This window comes from Chelonoidis abingdonii, chromosome 11 (genome assembly GCF_003597395.2).
Source record: "Chelonoidis abingdonii isolate Lonesome George chromosome 11, CheloAbing_2.0, whole genome shotgun sequence".
Classification (NCBI taxonomy): domain Eukaryota; kingdom Metazoa; phylum Chordata; order Testudines; family Testudinidae; genus Chelonoidis; species Chelonoidis abingdonii.
Window position 1 is genome coordinate 61,813,611 of NC_133779.1, and position 847 is coordinate 61,814,457.

At 65.8% G+C, this 847-nt stretch overlaps 1 protein-coding gene across 1 annotated transcript in view; it reads right to left on the minus strand.

Moving 5' to 3' along the window:
- Nucleotides 1-412, minus strand: part of LOC116818407 (cell adhesion molecule 4-like) — a gene marked incomplete at its 5' end in the record, with an annotated part of 6,107 nt that extends 5,695 nt beyond the window's left edge. The window contains one exon of the mRNA XM_075071400.1: nucleotides 186-412. Coding sequence (XP_074927501.1) covers nucleotides 186-412 — 227 coding nt within the window. The remainder of the gene's footprint in view (nucleotides 1-185) is intronic.
- Nucleotides 413-847: the final 435 nt, after the last annotated feature.

The window sequence follows — 847 nt, forward strand, 5'->3', positions numbered from 1 at the left end:
CGTGCACAGACCCCCCCGCCCGGCAGCCCCTCACACTGCATGCCTGACCCCCTGCCCAGCAGCCCCTCACCCCGCGTGCACAGACCCCCCACCCCACCCGGCGGCCCCTTACCCCGTGTGCACAGATCCCCCACCCAGCAGCCCCTAACCCTGCATGCCTGACCCCCCGCCCAGCAGTCCGTCACCACACGTGCACAGACCCCCCGCCCAGCTTCCCCTCACCCCGTGTGCCGTTGAAGAAGAGCGTCTGCCGGGCCGGGTTCTGGATCACCACAATGGAGCCATCGTATCGGTGCAGCCGGCAGTTGATCTCGGCCACACCACCCTCCACCACTGTCATGTTCTCCGTCTGCACCTCCTGCGCCAGGGCTGGGCGGGTGAGAGCAAGGGTCAGGGAGAGACCGGGGGGCGGTCAAGCTGCCACCCGGACCCCCGATGGACCCCTGTAGCACCAAGGGCGCTCATCAAACCTCCCAGCGACACAACGACCTCGACACATTGGAGAACTGGGCTCAAAGCAACTCCCTGAGGACATGTGCCAAACCCAGCCCGGGTCAGGGAAACGGAGATGATTGACCGGGAACCCACAGTGCCAAACCGCCAGAGCCAGGCTGAGACTGGCGCAGGCGAGGCAAGGCCCCAGACGGACTCCTGGGTCCGGTTCGGGGTGGGGGTTGCACTTTAGTGAGGGGTCAGACAGACCTGGAGAAGGTCCCGAGAAAGCAACACAACCCCAGGGCACATCTGGCCGAGCGCGCAGCTGACTGGTCTGCCAAGACCAAGGATCACAGCAGGACAAGCCAGGCAGAGCACGGGTCGGCATTAGCAGAAACTCTCCCGCTCCCAG